Source organism: Colias philodice, chromosome 9 (assembly GCF_061535455.1).
Source record: "Colias philodice isolate Cphi_HAF_F1 chromosome 9, ilColPhil1 Martin Lab GWU primary, whole genome shotgun sequence".
NCBI lineage: Eukaryota > Metazoa > Arthropoda > Insecta > Lepidoptera > Pieridae > Colias > Colias philodice.
The window spans coordinates 1,656,354-1,674,795 of record NC_143094.1 but is presented as its reverse complement, the minus strand read 5'-3'; the positions used below and the strand labels follow the sequence as shown (position 1 = coordinate 1,674,795).

At 34.1% G+C, this 18,442-nt stretch overlaps 3 protein-coding genes across 8 annotated transcripts; 2 read left to right on the top strand and 1 right to left on the bottom strand.

Annotated features, from left to right (window-relative positions):
* Positions 1-2,248: 2,248 nt before the first annotated feature.
* On the top strand, positions 2,249-3,049 carry MED9 (mediator complex subunit 9). Of its 2 annotated transcripts, none has more exons than XM_089698870.1 (3): positions 2,249-2,527; positions 2,584-2,710; positions 2,909-3,049. In XM_089698870.1, exons 1-3 carry the CDS (start codon positions 2,430-2,432, stop codon positions 3,047-3,049), a joined length of 366 nt encoding a protein of 121 aa, XP_089554996.1. In that variant the 5' UTR covers positions 2,249-2,429. The 2 variants fall into 2 exon arrangements, with proteins under 2 accessions (XP_089554996.1, XP_089554997.1); XM_089698871.1 differs by having other exon boundaries at positions 2,252-2,527; positions 2,605-2,710.
* Positions 3,050-3,052: 3 nt separating this feature from the next.
* LOC149485616 (protein NCBP2AS2 homolog) lies at positions 3,053-3,373 on the top strand. The gene has a single exon (XM_089698873.1). It carries the CDS (start codon positions 3,053-3,055, stop codon positions 3,290-3,292), a length of 240 nt encoding a protein of 79 aa, XP_089554999.1. The 3' UTR covers positions 3,293-3,373.
* Positions 3,369-17,219, bottom strand: GTPBP1 (GTP-binding protein 1). 5 transcript variants are annotated; one of them, XR_016316043.1, is made up of 15 exons: positions 16,741-16,879; positions 16,397-16,574; positions 15,484-15,595; positions 14,318-14,489; positions 13,758-13,936; positions 12,760-12,923; positions 12,235-12,357; positions 11,830-11,945; positions 11,290-11,434; positions 10,441-10,623; positions 9,578-9,713; positions 9,064-9,197; positions 7,846-7,953; positions 4,677-6,751; positions 3,369-4,416 (listed from the first exon to the last, which is right to left on the bottom strand). XR_016316043.1 is itself a non-coding variant. In XM_089698865.1 (15 exons), exons 2-14 carry the CDS (start codon positions 16,493-16,495, stop codon positions 6,626-6,628), a joined length of 1,797 nt encoding a protein of 598 aa, XP_089554991.1. In that variant the 5' UTR covers positions 16,496-16,574; positions 16,741-16,879; the 3' UTR covers positions 3,369-6,005; positions 6,583-6,625. The 5 variants fall into 5 exon arrangements, 4 of the variants coding, with proteins under 4 accessions (XP_089554991.1, XP_089554992.1, XP_089554990.1 ...); XM_089698865.1 differs by having other exon boundaries at positions 3,369-6,005; positions 6,583-6,751; XM_089698866.1 differs by lacking the exon at positions 16,741-16,879 and adding an exon at positions 16,886-17,219 and having other exon boundaries at positions 3,369-6,751.
* Positions 17,220-18,442: the final 1,223 nt, after the last annotated feature.

The following is an 18,442-nucleotide window of genomic DNA, read 5'->3' as shown; positions in this document are numbered from 1 at the left end:
TTCTATGCTTTAAACCTAAAATCCTTTCTATTAAAAGAAACCTTTTTTTATTAAGAAATCACACATTTAAGTATTTATAGGCATTAAAAATACGATTTATACGGCAGCTATTTTAATTACCGTATTAAAATATACGGCAATTGGCTGAACTGAAGTAAACAAAAATATATTGGGTTCTTAAATTCAAATATCTATCTTCGAAAATATTAGTGTCTATCATCTTTATTTTAACTCATTCTGCCTCGCTCCTCCTCCTACTCGGATGTTGGTTGTGCTCTGTGATTGTGTTGTTTATTGTATTGTTGTCATTGAGTGCTTTGTTTTTAACCGACTTCAAAAAAAGGAGGAGATTTCCGATTTTATTTTTATTTTGAATTAACAACAAAGAATATTTGAAAACTCTTAATTCTTAAATAATTGCTTATGACAATAAAATAATTTATGTACATATATTCTTTACTTACAGGAAATTACAACAATCATATTATAAAATATATTATATTTGAACGGGTGACAATATTATTTACAGTGTAATAAGAAAAAGAATAGAAAATGTGAACAAAGATTGTATCACTTAATAAATTTATCATAGGTACTACATGAACTTTTATAAATGTATATAGTGAAAAAATTACTAAATGACTAGGTACGTCTTGTTAAAAATACATTTAATAGATTTTGAAAGGTATTTACTGATACATAATATGTATTACTAAAACTATTAACTAATACCATGGCTAATACTAGGTTGTAGTAGGTATTGATATAAATTTATTTAATTTATAATGATATCAAAACCATTTAATAAATAGCACATCTTTAAAATAATATGCAGTAATTAATGATATCAAATCTTTTTTACATTTTACTTTTCTTTTTTTGAAGTTGTTTTTTTTACGTAGTTATTTTTAATGTATGTACAACTATGATCTATCATTTGAATTTTTTTTAATTATACCTTTTTTATCAACTGGCAATTTAGTTTAGTTTTCTCTAAAAATTTCTGGCAACACTCATGATGATATCGGAAGGATTTTATCGGACAATGTGAAAGGGAAAATTGTATCCGATATCGGATATCGGCTATCGGCGTCCGATATCCGATATCGGATCGGATAATGTGAAAACGCTCTAATTCTACAACACAGTATATTTTGGGTTGGCTTTAGTTAACTGCCGCACGAATTTGTTGGAAATATTTATATTTTTAGTTAGCTAGGTAATGTAAGATTGTAATTCCAAAATATTATCGTTAGGAAACTTGTAGTTTTTTAGTTATTAATTTTTAAAGTTAATAATTTTTTGTGCGAAAAAAGTGCATTTATCCGTTTTGTTGTGCAAAAAAAGCGGACCACGACGTTTCATTTCACTGTACTGTGACTTTACGCTGCGGCCGGCGAGTGCCAAAAGCGACTTTAGGGCGATTCCTACTCAAACCAAAAAAATCTACGTAGGTATGTTAAAAAACTATTAAACTTTTATTTTTAATATCTAAATAGGTAGCGAGGAGCGAAGCGACGGGCGTGTTAGGTTAACTTTTGAAGTGCCGCACGAGCCGAGCGAGCGAAGCGAGCGTGCCGCGGCAGCGGCCGGCGAGTGCCAGAAGCGACTTTAGGGCGATTCCCACTCAAATAAAAAAAACTACGTAGGTTTTCACAACTTGTTTGTATTTTATTTATGTATCGTAAAATATGTTACTATCGTCTAATGCTTAGTTAAAATTATTTTACACCAATTCCATACATTTTGAGGTTAGAATAGGAAAATTGAATTTTCTCCAAAACTATTGGTTTCCTAACTTTCCCCTTTTGGTGGGAGGGTCCCCCCCTCCTCCCCCCCATACCCCCCCCAAAAAAAACCTATAATACGTGCGGCAGTTCTCTAAAGAAACCCCTATATTTTTACTATTCCAACTGAACTTCGTTGCAATCACGGCTTCACTATATTCTATTTCACGAATGTTTCAAGCAAAGATTAAAATAAAGACATTGTAAGGCCTCGTTTCCATCTGCAAGAAAACTTCCGCGAGAAATGTCTCCGCAGTCTGTCTGACAGCAACTTGCAAGTCTACTTGCAGGTGGAAACGCGGAATTAGACTTGCAAGTTGCTGTCAGACAGACTGTCGGACATTTCTTGCGGAAGTTTTCTTGCAGATGGACAGGCGGCCTTAGCAACTCAACATCTGTGCATCAACACTATGGTCCAGCCTGTGCTATGGTTTGCTCTATGCCATGTTAAATGTCATTTGTCAATTTGTCATCTATAATCTATATATTTTTAATATTTCCAATTTCGCTGCTCGCATATGTATTTAAAAGGAATGTAAGAGGTATTTTCTTGTAATTGTATTGTGTTTATAAAAACATCAATGCAGCATCATAAAATATAGCCAATATTAGTTATTTCCATAGTTTTGAAACACTTGTACTATGGAAAACAATACTGATCATTCAGATCATTTAACTCCAATCACTGTTCAAGAAGTAGATGTAGACTTTTTGCCGATTGTTTACGAAATAATACGAAGGTATTGTGTCAAAATATTTATTTTTAGATAATGGAGATAATATTTTTTGACATTAGATTATTACGTACTTATTTCAGCGTAGAGCGGGACTTTCACGATAATACTGCCAAGGTACGAGAGTCACAAGATTGCAGCTTAAAAGTTTTAGATCTACAGAAGAAATTGGATTTTGCGCGTGCACAGGTATAGTTTTTAATATGCTTTGGGGGGGCAAGTATCTCGCCTCGCGGCGGTGCTGAAAAAAAAAACTCCGGCTGAGTGATGGTGATATGCTTTTATTATTGATTGCCTATTACCACATTACACATGTTTTTAGTTGTTTAAAAACAGTTCTGCAATAAAGAAAGTGTTTTAGTTTCATAAATATATTTACTTTTTCAGATAAAGCGCCTACCTGGAATAGAATTCAACAAACAAGACCAACTTAAACAGTTTGAGATACTCCAGACTCAACTCCGGTTGAAAAGAGAGTTGCTGCAAAAGTATCGTAATATGTGCTCTTTTGAGACTTCTTTCAAGTGAACGATGCCTCTCCGAGCTATATTCAGATATTTAGCTAATAATGAAAGACTGGTTCAGAAGATTGCTGAGTCCTACCCAGTTAGAAGAGCAGCCCAACTCGCTGTATCTGTATTCTTTAGAAGTAAAGAAAAGATTTCAGAATTGGACCCTCAAAAAGTGAATAGATTAATGTCATTCTATAAAAGATTAAGTCAAAATATGAAAGAAGGCATTGAAGACGCCAAGAAGCAATTAAAGAAATGACACTTGCTCTTCAACTATGTAGGCATATTGTAGATTTATTATTTAGTATAAATGTAATTTTACAATAAAACATCAATTTTATTTTGAGCTAATTTTATTTTCCAAATTCAGAACAAATTAATAAAAATATGTCATTACTTAGACTAAGAAATCACATCACAAACACAAATACTGAATATCTATGATATGGAGTGCTAGCAACACTAATCGACACAACCTACTCAGCATTTACCTATACATATAACACATATCATGTAAAAAGAACGCTGGATGAAAGTGATGGGGTGTGTTTTGGCATGTATCGAGTTTAGCACGAAAGTTGTTTGCTGCTTATTTTATTTTTGAAGTAGGCTCTCGAGTCGTGGCTTCGCAACTACATATTTGTTATTCTTATACCACCTCATAACACCAAATAGACCAATAAATCGCCAATGCGCAGCTTAACCGCCAGCGTTCTTTTTACATGACGCAACCTATATAATAATATAAATTGGATATTATTGCCAGTGGAATAGCAAAATGTAAATAGGCAATTTAACATACACATTGTAAAGTGTCTAAGTGTTACCATGACTTATAATAATATTTTGATAGTTGCATACAATTGTTTTAAACATGTCATCCACCAATCAATGCTACCAAATATTCACGGTACATGTATGTGAAATATTATACACATTAAAAATGAAAATGTATTTGTATATACACATGCAAGGATTTATTCTAAAATTTAAATCAAATAACATCACTCTCAAATAAATTTTATAAAATAATTTTCGAAACATTTCCAACCGAAATAATTGTCTTAATCCTATGGAAAGCCAAACATGAATTGCACCAATTATAAACTATTTATTAGACATTAAAAACACCGAAAATATAGAAAAAATTTGACATAGTAAATATAATAAGTATGTATATGGTAAAATAGACGGTTTGCTACAATATGTTGTTCTTACTCTACCAGACGTACCTTGTACTTCTTTAGGCGGTATCTATTATTCACATCCACCATTTGTGTTAAAGTAAATAAAATTACATTTGTTTCGTAAAGAACACTACAACACTTAGCTAATTAGTTTACAAAACACTAGACAGATGGTGTACAGGACTCAAAAGTGATGCTTTAGGCCATATTCAGAAAGAAAGCTGGAAACTTATAAGCGCTTACCGGCGCCTGTCAGCGCTGGTTCGTTCTACACAAAGGAAGCAGGTTGAAGCAGACCAAGACAAATTTTATATGGCAGCGCCCAGCGCTGACCAGCGCTTGTTGAAGCTTGTCGGCGCCGTTAAGCGCTTATCGGCGCGTGTTCATATATTTTCCTGTGCGGGTTACAAGCGCCGATAATAGCGCTTATGAGTTTCCAGCTTTCTTTCTGAATACGCCCTTACAGATGTTGTCTACATTTTTTGTAGATTTTTCTTAAAAAACTTTAAAAAAGGGAATAAAGGTAACTATGGATCGATAAGATGATACTTATCTTAATTTATGCCTTTGTTTTGTAATCTTAAAGCATCGTGAAAATGACATACATGCTATTTAAGAGAACTTATTTTTTTAATTTCATAACTTCTTAAAATGAATTGTAAGATTCCCAAAAAATGTATCTCTTAAAAGGTCAGAAACTAATTTTCATACATAACATTAAATACTATCCTGTACAGAGCATTGTGAATTCAACTGTATCCTACTACAAGAACATATTAACTATTTTAATTTAGTAGTAAGTTAACTATTTTAGTAGTAAGTTGTCTTGTTGCTAGTTAAAAAAGTGGATATTATTAACAGCTATTTATCATTACCTTGGCCACAAATACTTCTGAATGCTAGTGAAAATAGATTGAAATATAAAAAGTGAGAAAATATGTTATAGATCTATACAAAATAGAGAAGTTTTTATGAAAATTGTGCTTATTTATATTATGTAAGTGAAAATCATTTAATATAATTTTCTATAAAGTAAAAATATGTACTTGATAGTACACAAGTGGAATCATGAATTATAAAAATATAATTCTTGTGTGCTGATCGTTATTCTGTCTCTTGCACAATATTCATTGACTTATAATGTATCTTTTTATTGAATGTCTATGAATTTGATGAAAAAAGTAAATAAATTAATATTTATAAATTTTCTTCACAAATATATAAAAATTTTCATGAATGTCAAATGGGTACCCATAATTTCGAAATATTTTAACATATTATATTAATAATAATTAAAAAATGTTGTGTGGTTTTATGAAACCACGGTAAAAGTGAAACTGTTCGAACGGTTCCGAACACTGCTTTGTGTAGCGCATGTCGCGTGACGGTCGGCTGCCGAGTAGGTATACCTACTCGGCAGCCGCGATACACGGGACATGCGCTACACAGACCAAAAAGTGAAGAGACGATGTAATAAAAGTTTCACTTTAAAAACATGTACTTAAACATAATACTCCGTTCTAAGTTGATATATCTAAGAACTAAACATTTTTTTGTATTAAAGTTTCCATGTGTTTCTGCTTATTTATATCTTTGTTCTGAATTGTCTGTGTTATGTTCAAAATAAAAATAATCCAAATTTGCAGACCCGGCTTGGTTATTTTTGTATGTTATTGTTAATAGACATAAAATTTGATATATAATCCAATTTAATGTCTATCTCATCTCAACGTCATTTTTTTTCTTATGTTAGTCTGTACTGCTTGCCCTTGTATTTCTGTGTGTCTGTCAACTTGTGTATCTCTCCCCGTTTTCCAATTACAGAGCATCATGCGACTCAGTGGCGCACAATGCCGAATTATGCTGATGCATAATTGGAACGTGAAACGCACCAGCAGGTTGCGCTAAGTTCAGTGTTGAAAAAAAATATTCATAGAGTTAGCAACTGTTAGCAATAACCTCATTAATGTGTAAATAAAGTGGTATACATAATAATTGGTTGAAAAATATTTACGGTTATTTTAAGTAATTCGGATTTTGATTATTTCATTAACATTTTTTTCAATGTTTGTACCTTCATCCATACTTATATTTATTTTTTTAACACAATTTGAATTAACTTTGATTATTTCGAAAAAAACTACAATGAAACGAAAGCTTTAAATTTTTTTCCAACAATTAATAATTACTAACGATAAATTCGATTGCACGCATCAATTCACGCGCATTACTTTTTCTAGTGCTCGATTGTGCGAAGCGTTGCTGTAGTTGGAACATTCAACGTTAAGCATTATGCCGCATAATGCGCTCTAGTGCTGTAATTGGAAAACGGGGTCTGTGTTTTTCTTATATGTCTGTCAACTTGTGTGTGTGTGTGTGTGTGTTTATGTGTGTATTTAATTATTTTAATTGGCTACGACAGCAGAATGCGATGCAGCCGGCTTGTTGTTATCGTGTCGCTTGCGTCTGCGCCGCTTGTCTCCCGACATCTCGAACGGTGATGTCGCACCAGACTCGTCTGATTCTTGTACCTGTTTGGTAATTTATTTATTTATTTATTACACTTTATTGTAATACAATCACTTAATAATAGGAAACAATAAAAAGAAAATATGGTACAAGAAAGATGTACATAGTACAATCGGCGGCCTTATCACTAAGCAATGATCTCTGCCAAAGTAATTCATTTGTTATTATGGTTACTGGCTAGGGTAATGTTTGTCAAGTTTTATACTTATTTTAAGATAACTGTAAAATGGATCACTCAATTTGGTATTATTTTTAACCGACTTCAAAAAAAAAGGGGGAGGTCATCAATTCGGCCGGTATGTTTTTTTTTTTTTTTTTATGTATGTACACCGATTACTCCGTGGTTTCTGAACCGATTTACGTGATTCTTTATTCGGATAGGCCCAGTAGTTTTTATTTTATGAGCATTTTTGTCTGTATTTGTAAATGTTGCAAGTGCAAGTTTGAAGTCGGTTGTTTTTAACGCAGTTATTGACTTGTATTATTAATCATTGGTTTATTACAATTAATAATAAATTTATTTTTTGGTAAAATGGCATGTGTTGCACAATTCAATATCTAGTATCTTAGGGTATGTGTGTGTGTGTATGAATATAAATCTGTTTAATCCACTTTAAATTGGCGGCCCACATGCTCGTTGGCTTGCTTTGACACCAAAAATTATCTATACTAATATTATAAAGCTGAAGAGTTTGTTTGTTAGTTTGTTTGAACGCGCTAATCTCGGGAACTACTGGGCCGATTTGAAAAATTCTTTCGGTGTCAGATAGCCCATTTATCGAGGAAGGTTATAGGCTATATATCATCAACAGGGGTGGAGCCACGGGGGTGAAACCGCGCAGCCCCCCTAGTCACGTGGCTTTCTGTTAGCGTAGCGTTCAATAGAATAGACTACGAATGAGATTGACGTAACCTGTAGATACGTTTATCTACAGCCTACGTCAATCTCATACATTCGTAGTCTATTCTATTGAACGCTACGCTAACAGAAAGCCACTTGACTAGGGGGGCAGAGCAGCTAGTATATGAATTTGTGTGTCTGTCTGTGTATAATTTTTTTTTATAAATTTGTGTGTGTATGCGTGTGTATACTCACAGCGGCTAGCATACGATGTTCGTGTCTCGCGTGCCTTGGCGCGGGCTGAGCGTGAGGTTCCGGCCGTAACACATTGCCCACGGCCTTCGTGCGACCTTCACGGAACACCTGCGTATGCGCATACATATGATTAGGAGTTAAGTTTTGATATAATAATTAAATAGGTTAATAAATAATATTTTACATGTGGTTATGTTTGTTCAATAATAATTTAAATAGATAATGCACAAATTAAAACAATGGAATGTAATAATTTACAAGCGAATACTTCATTCGATTTACAAAAATATGAATTTTGTACACATTTTTTGACAGTATATTTTTGGTTAAAAAAAATTGGTTGTTTGTAAAGTAGGTTTACGATCGAGATGTTTACGTGATAACATAATGTAGTGGCAGCGCTCGACATGAGACGGGAGATCGGTCCGTCTCTCTCTCGTTATACCTGCGATCGCGCTTGTGAGGTTTTGGTGTGATACAAGTTTCTGAACATGTCACCCGACTAAAACGATTTTAAAAACGTTATAACGTCAAAAAATGTATATGGTCGTGCAATGTGGAGTTGCTATCGACGCAGTCTGCCGTCATCATCATCATTATCAGCCCATATACGTTCCCACTGCTGGGACACGGCCCACGGGTCTCATATGAGGGTTCGGCCATCATCCACCACGCTGGCCAAGTGCGGGTTGGCGGATGACACATGTCGTCGAACTTTTGATTCTTTGACATGTTTTCCTCACGATGTTTTCCTTCACCGTTCGAGCGGTATGCCAAGTTTAAAATGGACATTAAAATTGGTTGTCTGTAAAGTCGGTTTACTGACGATAGTTGAACGTGACAACGTCCGATTGTGCTTCTTTGTCGCTCGTTCCGCGCACTCGCTTGCACTTCAAGCCTCACATGGAATGCCTCAGAGCGAGGTAATGTCGCATGAGTCATGTTTTTTCGTGCGTGCAACCGGCTCTATCGAAAAAAGACGGGTTGCACTCCGGGAGTGCCGGCAGAAGTGAAAACGCGCGTAGTAGAGAGGGGATAGCTGTCTACTCTCCATCCGTCTTACGCTTTTTCGATCAGGTCACGTGTCCTGACGCGAGTTTAAGATTTTATACCCATTACAGAAAAAGTGTTCAACGCCGCTAAAGAAGTTTTCACTTCAATTATAAGACGTCGTCACGTCAAAACGTGTAGTTGTGATGACACAACGCCGCCCCATACCATCCGCTGTCCCGTGCGCAGGTACTCCGGGTGCTTGATGAAGCGGAAGCGCACGCGCGCCTTGTCGCCCGTGCGCAGGCACTCGCGGGACATCGACAGGATCGACGCGGTCTGCCGGATGCTGCCGCAGTGCACTGTAAATAAAATGAACATTAAATATAAAAAAAAATCGGAAGAAATATACAATAAAATAAACAAAAAAACTTTGGAAGGATGGTAATAAATCAATTAGAAGTCTTGCACTCCAACTAGATTATTTTAACTACGCAATATTCCAATAATACTACAGATCCGGCTCGAAGGATCAAAAATCACAAGTGTGTGCTCGAAGGACCAAAGTAACATTTTTCAAAATTGAAAATTATTTCAACTGCTTACATACATAGTTAACACATTCATATATCAATATCTTTATTTTTCATTCCCGAATTTTTAGTTACATGAACATAAATTAGGGGTGAAATCCTAGTTAGATAAACATATTACATAAAAATAATTTAGGGGTGTTCCATACCCATAGCCTGGTATCTCGACGAGATGGTGGTGGGGTGGTGCAGCACCAGTATCTCGCCCTCGAACTGCCAGCACGCCTGCGGGTTCAGCGCGGGAGACACCATCACCATGCCCTTGCGGATCGCGGACCGCTTTATCTGTTGCAAATATTATGTACTTTGTGTTAGTGAAATTTTTTTAGGCGCGTTGAGAGTAAAATTTCAAGGTCACGTCATGGAGTAAAGCCACGATATTGATATGTGCTAGGCAGATACACACTTTTTTATTTAAAAAATGATTATTTTAAATAGCTGATCATGGAACATTCAAGGATAAACACTAAGTTTTTGTCACGGTAGAGATAGAAAGATAAAAAATGTGTGCGTGTACTAGTGTACACACGTAAGAAGTGAAACTTCTTTATGACCTTATTTTTAAAAAAATAGTTTACTATATGCAACTTACAGAAGTACGTCGAATCAAAGATGGCGCGTAACGGAAAAATGTCACGCGTAACGAAAAAATGTTACACTTGATTTTTTTCCAACCCCGATAAAGAAGTTTCACTTCAATAAAGTAGAGTGAGAAGTAAAGTCTCGTTCTATCCCTACCCGGGTTGTGGCCAACCTAAGTGCGAATTTAACGACCACAACATAACTCACTTACCCCATATCTCCCCGCCACACTACCCACCTTTAGCACGAAACTAGCCGTTTGTGTCCCCTCCCCCTATATCATATCTTCTACAAATCGAAACAAGGCGTTTATCCCGCCATAATACCTTTGTAACCACAATTCTGTCTAATTAATTTTTCATTTCATTTCATATTTTACTTTCTTTAACACAAAATTAGCTCTTCATCCCACTTTTCCTGTTCAACTAACCTTTTTAAGCGCAAAGCTAGCAGTCTGTCCCCCTCGCACCTCGGGCACGGGCATACGCTTGCGGTGTATGCTCTTCACGGCGATCGGCACGAACCGACCGAGCGGGTCCGGGCCGAGGAGTAGTGTATCGTTGAGACGGATCACTCCGGCTAGTGTTGTGCCTGATACTACTGTGCCTACGCCCTGATGGCAAAATAAATAGAAATATAATCACGGAAGCAATAATTAACAAACACGTGGGAAATATAACCGTGGAAAATTTTGTTGGAAAAGATAAATATTTTGAGGGTAGTTCACAAATATGTATATTTAAAAATATCATACATCATGTAGTCCGAAGAAATAAATAAAATATGGTGATTACAATTAATTTCAATTGTCACAAAATAATAATTAATTACTTTTACGACTACGACTGTTATTGACTTAAATATATTTACAATTTTAGCTTCTTATTAAAAAAAGGTTTTCATTCACTTTTCTACACTAATATTATAAAGAGGAAAACTTTGTTTGTTTGTTTGATGTAATGAATAGGCTCATAAACTACTGGACCGATTTTAAAAATTCTTTCACCATTCGAAAGCTACATTATCCACGAGTAACATAGGCTAGGTTTTATCCCGGAAATCCCACGGGAACGGGAACTATGCGGGTTTTTCTTTGAAAACGCGGGCGAAGCCGCAGGCGGAAAGCTAGTCTTCAATAAACTTAAAAAATGAATTTAACTATTTGCTAGAAAGTAGAAACTGCTTTTCGAACCGGTGATAAATGGTCAAACTATGTTATGACGATTCAAAAATTATTTCTAGAAGAAGTATTATTGAATAAATAAATGTTAGAGTTTACCGGCACAGAGTAAGTATCGTCGATCTGGAACTCCGCAGGCTTATCATCCTGTGAGGGCATCCTCGTCTTCAACAGGTTGAGGAACATCGTCAGCAGCTGCAGGTTCTCGCCAGTCACGTTCGACACTTGGAATATTGGGCATAGCCTGCGAATTTCATGTTGAGATATACCTAGTGCTTAAATTTAGATATAAGTACTAACTATAATAATATTAACTATAATACACGTGTAACCTAGTTTTGCAGCTATTTAATAAGGCATCTTTTATTTCAAATATACGGTATTCATTCAGCATACTAAAAATGTAGATATGAATAGAATGTAGGTAGACATACAAAAAAATCCGGCTCAAAGGACCAATGATGAATTCATTGCACGCTGACTGAATCAATTTAATCAAAAATTTTTACTTTAATTTAAACCATTCATATTGTATATTATAGGTAGTATTTGGGTTAATAAATGAAAGGATAGAATGAAGAATATGAAAAAACGTATTACAATGAAAACATTGTCATTAGTTTAATAAATAAATTGTACCTCTGAGAGACAAAATTAGTTGCGCTAACTATGACGTCATCTTTCGTCTTCACCATGACAGGTACTTTCCGGCAGCCGGACGACTTCAGTATCCTAATTAGTAGCTTCAGATTATCCTGTAACAAAAAAAGTTAAGTGTTTTTAATATAAATGTAATACAAATCGAATGTTAAATCATACACATACATATTACATAATAACAATCAAATACATTTTTAGTTTTACTGCAAAAACGTTGAAATGAACCTAGATTATTGACTTGTTAATAAAACTAAAAAGATTTGAAATCAAAAATAGAATAACTTGTACAAGAGAAAAAAGAGTGACACATAGATGTTGTAAGAAAAAGAGTGATATACATATTTTAACATATTATACTTATTTTTTTTTTGCATATAATCTCACCTGTAACACATTAGGCGGGCACATGTCGATCTTGGTGACCACCACAAACACTGGTACAGAGAGAGCCAGCGCAAGCCCCAGGTGCTCTTTCGTCATGCCAACTATACCCGCGTTGGCTCCGATCTGTCGTATATATAGATAAATGTATATAAATTGTTATATTTTACACATTATGTTTTAAATCTTGTCATAAAGTTCAGTTTACAAAACCAAAACCTTAATAAAATGAACATTACAAACGGAAATAGATTTTGCAAAGTTAAGTTTTATGCATAAGTAGTTTGATTCAATCGAAGATTTCCAAATTATACTTCATTTCCTTATTTTTTAACACACTGTATCTTTACTTATATCGTAAAAAGAAAAAGAAATGTATGTATGTCTAATGGTAATGTATAAATCGAAAACTGATTAACTTTGTAAAATTTTCAGTGTTGAAATATTTAACTAGCCAAATTTTATATTCCTCTATTATGTGGTATAATAAAAATACTATAAATTAAACCACAAGTTATTCCAACTCACCATAAGCATACCAAAGTCCGGCGCGTGCCCGGTCATACCGAACACCGTTGTCTTCAGATACCTCTCGTGCCCCGCTAGATCGATAAACGTGATTACTTTGGACGATTTTTCGCAGATTTTCACCCAATCTAGGGTGCCGTGGTCTGGCTTGTTCACCACATTACCTGTGATAGAAAGTTTTAATTTAATAAGCTATTGCATAGCTTCTATCGCGGGACTTGAGCGCGGGGACCGAATCGAGAAATTCCTTAACAAAAAACCTCACGCTCCCCACTCCGACGGGCACGGAGGTGTGGCTTGAAGGCATAGCATGCAATAGCTTTATCGCGGCAGTCCCCGAGTGCCACACGTCTTTTTAATAAATTGTTTAGTTGTATGTGTGTGTGTGCTTGCGTATGTAAGTGCGTATTTGCGTTCGTGCGTGCACGTGCGTGAACTGTACTTGCATGTGTGTAAACGTATGTGTCCGAATACACGTACTGAAGGATATAATGTATAAAGTCGCTTTCGCCAACTGTCTGTCTGTATGCTTAGATATTTAAAATTAAGCAACAGATTTGGATGCTTTTTTTCAAAATGGCGTGGTTCTCGAGGAAGGTCTTACTATATTTTTTCATGTAAATTTGACAAGTAAGATCTTAGCATGTAAGAACAGGCGGGCGAAGCCGCGGGTACAAAACTAATCCATACTAATATTATAAATGCGAAAGTAACTCTGTCTGTCTGTTTGTTACTCAATCACGCCTAAACTACTGATTACTGAACCAATTTGCATAAAATTTGGTATGGAGATATTTTGATACCCGAGAAAGGACATAGGCTACCTTTTATTGCGAAATATGTACCGTGGGCGAAGCCGGGGCGGACCTCTAGTTACAAGATACATTTCTTTTATCTTTGTTCATACAATTTCAAAAAACAGATGGAGGATATTTTAGTATTGAATGAATATAACAATTTCCACACTATTCACACTTGCAATAAACAAGCCATCTCACCCATACTATCAAAGCCGAGTATATCGTTCCCCACGGAGCTGGTCCTCCCCGTCTCTGCTTCATGCTTGTGCCTGAAGAGCCGCTGTCTCGCATGCCCTCTCCCGTTGTCCAGTTCACCGTGTGTGAGCACGCCCAGTAGTGTGGATTTACCTGCATCCACATTGCCTACTACGGCTACCCTGAAATAATATAAGAACACATAAATTACCTTTTCTTTATAGCAATAGTAGTTCGTACTAGTAACAATAATTGTGTATTTATAAAAGCCACTGCTTAATATTACTGCTATCAATTTACATAGATTCGTTTTCTTATTTAATAGGTATCTTTGAAATAAACTGATAATATGATATATGTTTTGTGAAAAAAAGGTAATTTTTTACCAAATTTATAAATTTCGAAAGGTTAAATTTGACATGATTGACCACTATTAACAATCCTTGATATTGCGACCGAAGCGAAAACAACAAATAACTTCAAAAATCTACTCCTTACCATTAACTGTAATAAACGTATATAAAAATCACTACAAAAAACCCACATTACAACCTCTACCATACCTGATTTCCATAAAATCATTGTGATCGAGCTCCGTCCTCAGCAGATACTGGCCCACAATGCCAGACCCACAGTCCCACTTCCGTAACTCGACGCAGGACACCCGCTCACTGACAAGCGACTGTAGCGTCGCTACTGACGCGTTGTACTCGTCTTCTGTTAGACCCTTGCCGTCTGAAGAATAATATTTTTCAGAATAGGAATAATCTATATAATTATACAAATGAATCCGTATGTCCCTTGGTCACGAGTCACGACATAACGCGTGAATTATTACGATCATTCTGTTTTGTTGTGTTCATTATTATCAGGAAAGTGATTGTTTGAAAACTGATTCGTGTTATGACTCCACTATGTTATCACGGAGAAAAGCTAGTATTTCTATATTTCGAGTACATACATAATTTGCAATATTTACAAAACTTTCAAGTTGGTTTATTCATTAAAATCCATTTTTTCTATCATTTCCATCAGTTAGTTATGACAAGTCCCTTCATTATTCATAAAAACTTTAATTTTTCTAATTACAATAATTGTAGTGTAATTTCATAATAGTAGTTATCTAAGTGTTGCAATGCAAACGGACATGCTTATCAGAAATCTCAAACATAACTTAAGATCATGATACAATAATTATGAGATAGGAAGTGTTATATGAACATTAAATCTCTGCCATATGTTATCTATACTAATATTATAAAGCTGAAGAGTTTGTTTGTTTGAACGCGCTAATCTCGGGAACTACTAGTCCGATTTGAAAAATTCTTTCGGTGTTAGATAGCTCATTTATCGAGGAAGGCTATAGGCTATAGGCTATAGCATCACGCTACAACCAACAGGAGAGGAGCCACGGGAGTGAAACCGCGCGGAGCGGTTAGTTATGTAATATAAGACATTGTAAATAAACAACTACAATGTTTCAAAATTGTACAAATACTCTTACATAAGCATGATCCAAATTGTATCTATTTTCACCTGGTCTGTAAGCTACAACACACAAATAAAAAGAAGAAAAGTGGGACAAAGAAGTTACTTTATTGCGTGAAAGAGTAACAAACACACACACATCCTCACAAACTTTCACATTTATAATATTAGTAGGAAGTAGGATAGGATAGGATACTGTATTAGAAGTTATTTAAAAATATAAGGGAATATCATAACATACCTTCTCCTTGGCCAATATCGTAAATTATTTCACCATTGCCAGCTTCTAGGCGTTCAGTAAGTTGTTTCTTTAATAGTTCATATTCCTCAGTTGTTGGACTTACATGTATCATCTGTAACATTCATTCATGTATACAGCATACATATAGATATTATAGTAGTTTTATAATTTTTGAAAAAATAGCACAAGTAATAGTTAATACCATACTTATATGTTTATTTAGTATTGAAGCCAGGATGTTTTATTTATGACAAAAGATAAGATAATTCTATTATTCAGTAAAGATAAAAAATGAAAGGCATTAGAATATAAAAATATTATATTGTTGTTAGTATGGGTAAGTTAAAATTTATGTTGAAAGTGTTTTCTCTGGTCTTTGTTTACATTTAGGTAATCATTTCACTTTTATATTACGTTAATTTTGTCTTATCTGATAAGTTTACACATAGGTCAGTATCCATCATGAATATTTCAAATAAAAACATATATCTCTTTATGTTTTGTTATACTTGAAGGGAGAACATAAAAAAAAGCTCCGAGCTTAGTATATTATATTGCACAACATTTTCTAATGCTATTAAAATGATACAACTTTATTGTGTTCATTACAATGTTGTTTTATCAAAGCTTCTATCATGAAACTGCTTACAGCTGTTATTTTATTTATTTTTCGATATAGGTATTATGATTAGGTACATACTTTTTTTTATAAAAGATTTAACTTTCTATAATATCAAAATGAAATGTATTTAGAATTATTTTTTGAAGCAAGATCACTAAACTGTATTTCAAGAATATAATATATCTAATTCATTCATTGAATCCAAACACATATGTATGACGAAATATGAACGATGTGTGGCGCGAAAAATAACAGCCATGTAAGGTAATAACTTAGGTAATAATAACTTACTTTTCCTCTTATGCTCGAGTAGTCCGTCTCCGACTCCATTTGGATCTCAGCTTCTGGTAGTGGACTTGCCACCCTTTCAGGCTCTGCTGACTTATCCATATTGTTAAATTTCTTCTTATTACTCAAAACAATTACGACATTATGTCATCACGTATTGATAATCAAATAGCGACGCCCCCTAAAAACAAAAATAAATCTTATAACAAGAATTTCACGAAGCCCAGACGTAAATAAACTGCACAGCAAAATAAAAATGATACTGTTCTTTTCAATTCCTTGTAATTCAATAAGTAATTGTTATCTCACTTTGTCATTTGTAATAGTTTAATATCTATTTTAACTACCTTTACTTTATGAAATTGTTTCAAAAATTAAACAATTTATAGACTTAACTATACAATATCAGGTCTTTCAGTAATGAAAATAGATTTCACTCGATTCACGAAAATAAAACAGATGGAAATATATGCCAACTTTTTGACAACTCACCTTCAAAACATTGCTGACGCGTGCCTTGCAGCATTTTATTTCAGCAAAGATGTTTAATATCTACATACTATTTAATTGGAAACAATTTACTTCTTACTTACTTTCAGAATAATTATTATAACATAGCTAGCAATAAGTATATAATTTTTTCACGCCATTTAAAATGGCAGTATATGCGAGAAAAAATATTGATATAACACACATATGACCATAAACGAGCAAAAAATAAATATATTTGAATTTGAATAATTAGTGGATTTATCATGAGCTAAGTAATTATATCTGTTGTGATTTTATTCATCTAGATAAATTCCCATATTCCCTGAGGCAAGAAGCTTATATCTAATAAACACTGGAGATTTCGGTATGAACATTAACGTGTAACAAGAAAATATTGCCAAGTTGATGTTTTTTATCACTTTCACACCTATCTTGGTATTGCCACTGTTAATACAAATTTTTCCAATGTATGCTGTAATATTCTGTGCAAAAGGTTAGTTTTTGTACATGAGTTGGTTGATAAATTGCCAACAACGTCATTCAGAAGCATTGTTGGATGAGACAATTACTATTTATGCTAAATAAAATAAGTATCTGAATTCTGAACCAATTATTAAAAAGCGATACTCCCTGATCATCCCTGATTTTATGATGGGTAGTCACCATAATAAAATTGTAGCAACTCTCATTTTGTCAATATGGCATGTGTGTCAAAAAAATTGCGTCGCTTAGAATATCTAAGTTAATATTGTTGCTTATTTAATAAATATTTTCCGAATATAAAGAATGCATTGTATTGTGCAAAATTGCAGAAGTGTTTGGACACCAAATTCTGGCATAGAATTTCACAGGCAAGTGTATATTTACGTTATTTACAATATTCCTCAATACTCCTGCATTTACCTGTTAAGAATCATTTCAATGGCAAAAATTGTAAAATTTTGCATCATTTTAGTAAACAGTCATGTTAAATTTGTTATTTTCCTAATCATCACAATACATACTTTATCATTTTTCAACAAGTTTTCAATAAACAAATTTAACAAGTAAGGTAACCATGATGACGAGTTTTTATGGATAGCGAAGAGAATATATTGTAATAACCATGGGTAATAACAATATTATGATGAAAGGGGTTTGAAACTTTTTGTATGGACGCTGGCATATCGACCCGCCGCCATTTAGATTTTTTTTTTCAAAATCGCGGCGCACGATTAAAGTGGTATGTATTATTACAGGAAGAAAGTAGGTATTCATTACATTACTTACATAAAAAAAATATATGTAAGTAATATATCTTTGTAATAAATAAATATTTTTATGTAATGAATGTACCTACTTTCTTCCAATAAACTGTTAATAATAATAATCTACCTGGGAATGATTATTTGGACATAATATTGTGGCGTTTCTAATTTATATAATTTCCATTATGGCAACATTATCTATGTTGTCAATGACGTTTGCAGAGTTCAAAAAGAACGGTTAGTTTTCACTATTGTTCTGTCACTACTGTTTTCACATTGTATTAATTGTTCCACTATAATCGTTTGGCTC

What these genes read in the sequence shown, in the direction of transcription:
- MED9 (XM_089698870.1), top strand. Translation starts at nt 2,430, where the DNA reads ATGGAAAACAATACTGATCATTCAGATCATTTAACTCCAATCACTGTT. An exon ending in GTTTACGAAATAATACGAAG is followed by an intron (nt 2,528 to 2,583) that starts GTATTGTGTCAA and finishes TTTTGACATTAG; the next exon opens with ATTATTACGTACTTATTTCA. An exon ending in TGGATTTTGCGCGTGCACAG is followed by an intron (nt 2,711 to 2,908) that starts GTATAGTTTTTA and finishes TTACTTTTTCAG; the next exon opens with ATAAAGCGCCTACCTGGAAT.
- LOC149485616 (XM_089698873.1), top strand. Translation starts at nt 3,053, where the DNA reads ATGCCTCTCCGAGCTATATTCAGATATTTAGCTAATAATGAAAGACTG.
- GTPBP1 (XM_089698866.1), bottom strand. Translation starts at nt 16,495, where the DNA reads ATGGATAAGTCAGCAGAGCCTGAAAGGGTGGCAAGTCCACTACCAGAA. An exon ending in ACTCGAGCATAAGAGGAAAA is followed by an intron (nt 15,596 to 16,396) that starts GTAAGTTATTAT and finishes TGAATGTTACAG; the next exon opens with ATGATACATGTAAGTCCAAC. An exon ending in AATGATTTTATGGAAATCAG is followed by an intron (nt 13,937 to 14,317) that starts GTATGGTAGAGG and finishes ATATTATTTCAG; the next exon opens with GGTAGCCGTAGTAGGCAATG.